Source organism: Silene latifolia, chromosome 2 (genome assembly GCF_048544455.1).
Source record: "Silene latifolia isolate original U9 population chromosome 2, ASM4854445v1, whole genome shotgun sequence".
Taxonomy (NCBI): Eukaryota; Viridiplantae; Streptophyta; class Magnoliopsida; order Caryophyllales; family Caryophyllaceae; genus Silene; species Silene latifolia.
The window spans coordinates 179,384,966-179,388,699 of record NC_133527.1 but is presented as its reverse complement, the minus strand read 5'-3'; the positions used below and the strand labels follow the sequence as shown (position 1 = coordinate 179,388,699).

The 3,734-nt window shown below is 34.6% G+C and overlaps 1 protein-coding gene across 1 annotated transcript; it reads left to right on the top strand.

Moving 5' to 3' along the window:
- The first annotated feature begins 765 nt into the window (after positions 1 to 765).
- Positions 766 to 2,814, top strand: LOC141631415 (ADP-ribosylation factor 2-like). Its single transcript, XM_074444092.1, has 6 exons — positions 766 to 1,073; positions 1,718 to 1,788; positions 1,941 to 2,060; positions 2,187 to 2,305; positions 2,400 to 2,481; positions 2,578 to 2,814. Exons 1-6 carry the CDS (start codon positions 926 to 928, stop codon positions 2,581 to 2,583), a joined length of 546 nt encoding a protein of 181 aa, XP_074300193.1. The 5' UTR covers positions 766 to 925; the 3' UTR covers positions 2,584 to 2,814.
- Positions 2,815 to 3,734: the final 920 nt, after the last annotated feature.

Here is a 3,734-nt window from a genome sequence, read left to right as displayed (position 1 = left end):
AGTCCACATATGTTCGAACAAATATGAATGTACAATAACAATTAAAAATATATTGAGTATTTTTATTCCATAATAAATACTCCATCTTATTCACTATTTTCTTCCCTATTTCCTTAAACGGATTATTTAGGTTTTCTTCGTCTTTCTTATTTTGAAAATTTTTACTATTATTTTATTCATCTCTCTCTCTCCTATTACCAAACTCCACCCAACTTTTACTCTTATTTTATTCATCTCTCTCCTATCACCAAACCCCACCTAACTCACAATTCTTTATTTAATTCCTAATTATTCATTCCTCTCTCCAATCCACAAACCCCACCATCTTCCTTTATTTATTTTTTAATCATCTCCTAAAATCCTGTGCCCACCTCAAAGGGGAAGAATACCCCGAATAGGAGGGAGTATAAAAATTATAAATTAAAATATTATCCATATGGCAAATAAACATTAGTTTGTGGGTACAAGGGCCTATATCTCCTTTACTCTACTTTCTTCTAAAAGTAGAGGAAACACCCATCTTCCTCTATACAAGAGGAAACCCAACATAGTTCCCATAATAGAAAGGATGTCCTCTTAGAGGAGAGAGAATTAAAAGGAGGCTCAATCCTCTCTATTATGGGTGACTTAGAGGAAGGATGACTTCATGAATTGATTACGTGGAAAAATAAGAGTTTCATACTGGTTGTATTACTCGTATACAGGGACCCACCGGGAATCAAAAACTATATAAACAGAACAATTGGACGCTATATTTCTCAAATCATAAGCAAATAAAATCGACAAGAACAATAATATCATAAATCCAAAGGTTTAATAAAGATCCGTCTTTTTCATTTAGTATACAAAGTTCTTGTGTAAAACCGTTTTACACAATCGTTATATTGTGTTGGAAGCAAGTGTTAGTTCCGGAAAGCTAGAAATAATGGGTGCGATGTTGTCAAGTTTAATGAAGATGATGTTTGCAAAGAAAGAATTCAGAATATTGATGTTGGGTCTTGATGCTGCTGGTAAAACTACTATCCTTTACAAGCTCAAACTTGGTGAAGTTGTCACCACCATCCCTACTATTGGTATGTCCATTAATTTCTTCTACGAATCTACGATGAGTCTCTCTTAAGACCGTTGTAAGCGTGAAACAGACTTGAAACATATTCCTAGCACTAGTTAATGCTTTCATCACGTACTATGGGTTGTTTTACATCTATTTAACACTTACAAGTTACAACCGTCATAATAAACAAGGCCGTCTTTAATCGTGTTCAAGCGGTGCGGTCCAGGGGCCCCGAGATTTTGGAGGCCCCTATATGTCGATTGCTATACTAAAGATACATACAAATAGTTTCGTCGATCTTTACATATTTCCTCTATGAAATTTATCATGTAATATAGAGATTCTATCAACCCTAGATTCTAGGACTATCTGGCTTAATATTTTCGAGAATAATCTGTTTTAATTTATAGCATGAACAAAAGTAAAAAAATTTGAGCAAATGCTTTTTAAACTTCATCATGCTCTTCAAAACAATATGTGGCTTACAAAAAAAAGACAGTTTATTTTCAGCATTGTATTTATAATTATTTCGTATATTGAAGGGACCCGAATTTTAAGGTTTCGCACAGGGCCCTCAAAACTTCCCAGACGGCCCTGCACTCACATAAGAGTTTGTATTTTTTTTTCTGATACTATATGTACAATGTACTTCTATTTTGTTAGGGTTTAATGTGGAAACTGTGGAGTACAAGAATTTTAATTTCACAGTTTGGGATGTTGGAGGCCAAGACGCGGTATGTTATTGTTATCCCATTTCTCTCGAAATTTCAACTTACATGTTTGAGTCTAAATCCACAATACATGGCTGCTATATTATTACTACTACTTGATTTGTTGATCGTTTCATAATGGAGTGTAAGGTTTTGTTGTATCGGAATGGCAATAGATCAGACGATTGTGGAGAAACTACTTCCCGAACACTCAGGGCCTGGTCTTTGTAGTGGACAGTAACGACAGGGAGAGGATTGCGGAAGTCAAAGATGAGCTCTATAAGATGCTTAATGAGGTCTGCTTCAACATACATTTCATTTGTACTCGAAAAATTCAGAGGCCTGTACGCCCTTAAGGCTTAATTTCATCTGAATATGATGTTTGCTTACGAAGTTTATGGTATGTTAATATTGTGACTCAGGATGAGCTTAGGGATGCAGTACTTCTAGTGCTTGCAAATAAGCAGGACCTTCCTAATGTAATGACTGTTTCTGAAATTGCTGACAAACTCGGCCTCCAGTCCCTTCGTCAGCGTCGCTGGTAATCTGGTCTTTTTGGTCCATCTATATTCAACATTGTCACAATCCCGAATATTGTGTAACAATTTGGTTTGTGAAACATATAATGAACGCAGGTACATACAGTCTGCTTGCGCAACCTCAGGAGAAGGACTCCATGAAGGCCTTGATTGGCTCTCCAGTAACATTTCTAACAAGGCATGCTTAACACTTACATCTTACTACCATTTACTGATTTACAAACACTTTCTAATGTTTTACCAATAATTTCTTGTTTTTGAACTATTGATGCAGGTCTGATTTACAAACATTTCGATATCCACAGCCACCACAGGACTGGATTTTCTAAGTTTAATTGTTCTGATGTAATTAAGTTAAAAACCCTTTATTAGAGTGCTTCAGAGTGATTCTGATGTTTCTTATAAAGAGTATAAATTTTATGAGGTTTTACCATTTGTTTATTGGTTTATGGACAAGTTTTCCCCGATTCATTACATGTTCTGTAATTTAACAACGCGGAGGATAAGTGCCTATGTCGACTTTTGCAAATGCAATAATGGACTCGTATAATCATATATTCATATCCGCTTCTTTTGCAAATCGGGTGTCATGGGCAGCATAGGCTATAAACAATTTCACTTTCATCCATAAAAACTCGATTTTCTTGTTCTCAAAGTACGTTATTGGCGGTATAAGAGAATAATAAGATGTAAGATTGTCAAGATTTTTTATTTTTTTTGGTCAAATGTGAAATTGTCAAGATGGGAAAGCTTCAAGGAAATTGAATTTTGGCTGTTAAACATGTGCAACTTATTGCAACAAATGATTTATCACACTCTAAATCCTAATTATAATGATGCATAAAAGGCTTGACATCATTCTATATATACTCTCATTATTTTAATCAAATAGCCTCAGATTAGTCTTGTCCATGGATCGTCTTGTCCATTAAACCTGATTTATCTGACTCAGCAAAATAAGTAGGTACATACTACATACAAGGCTTTTTAGAAAATTACAAAGATTCATCCCGCTAACCATCTTGCTCTCATCGATTTTTTCCAATGATCAGTTAATTTTTTTTTTTTTTTTTTGGTCAATCGAAGCGCGCACAAGGTCGCATTACAATAAAGGGGAGGGGGGATTCGAACCTGGGACCTATTGTCCACAATACCTCCGTCTTAACCACTAGACTAAGACATCTCCGGTACCAATGATCAGTTAATGAACTTCATAATTATTGTACTCGTATTAGGGTATCACTAATTTACACCTCGTGTAATAAATGCACAATATATAGACTTTTTAAATTTTTAATAAATTACCAATATAAGAGTATCTTAATAATTGTTCGTATTTTTTCGTCATTATGCTTTGTTTTGAGGAAAAAAAAAAGGTGAAACGAAATTTGATTAAGATAATTTAGTTATGTGCTGAAACTTAATCCAAAG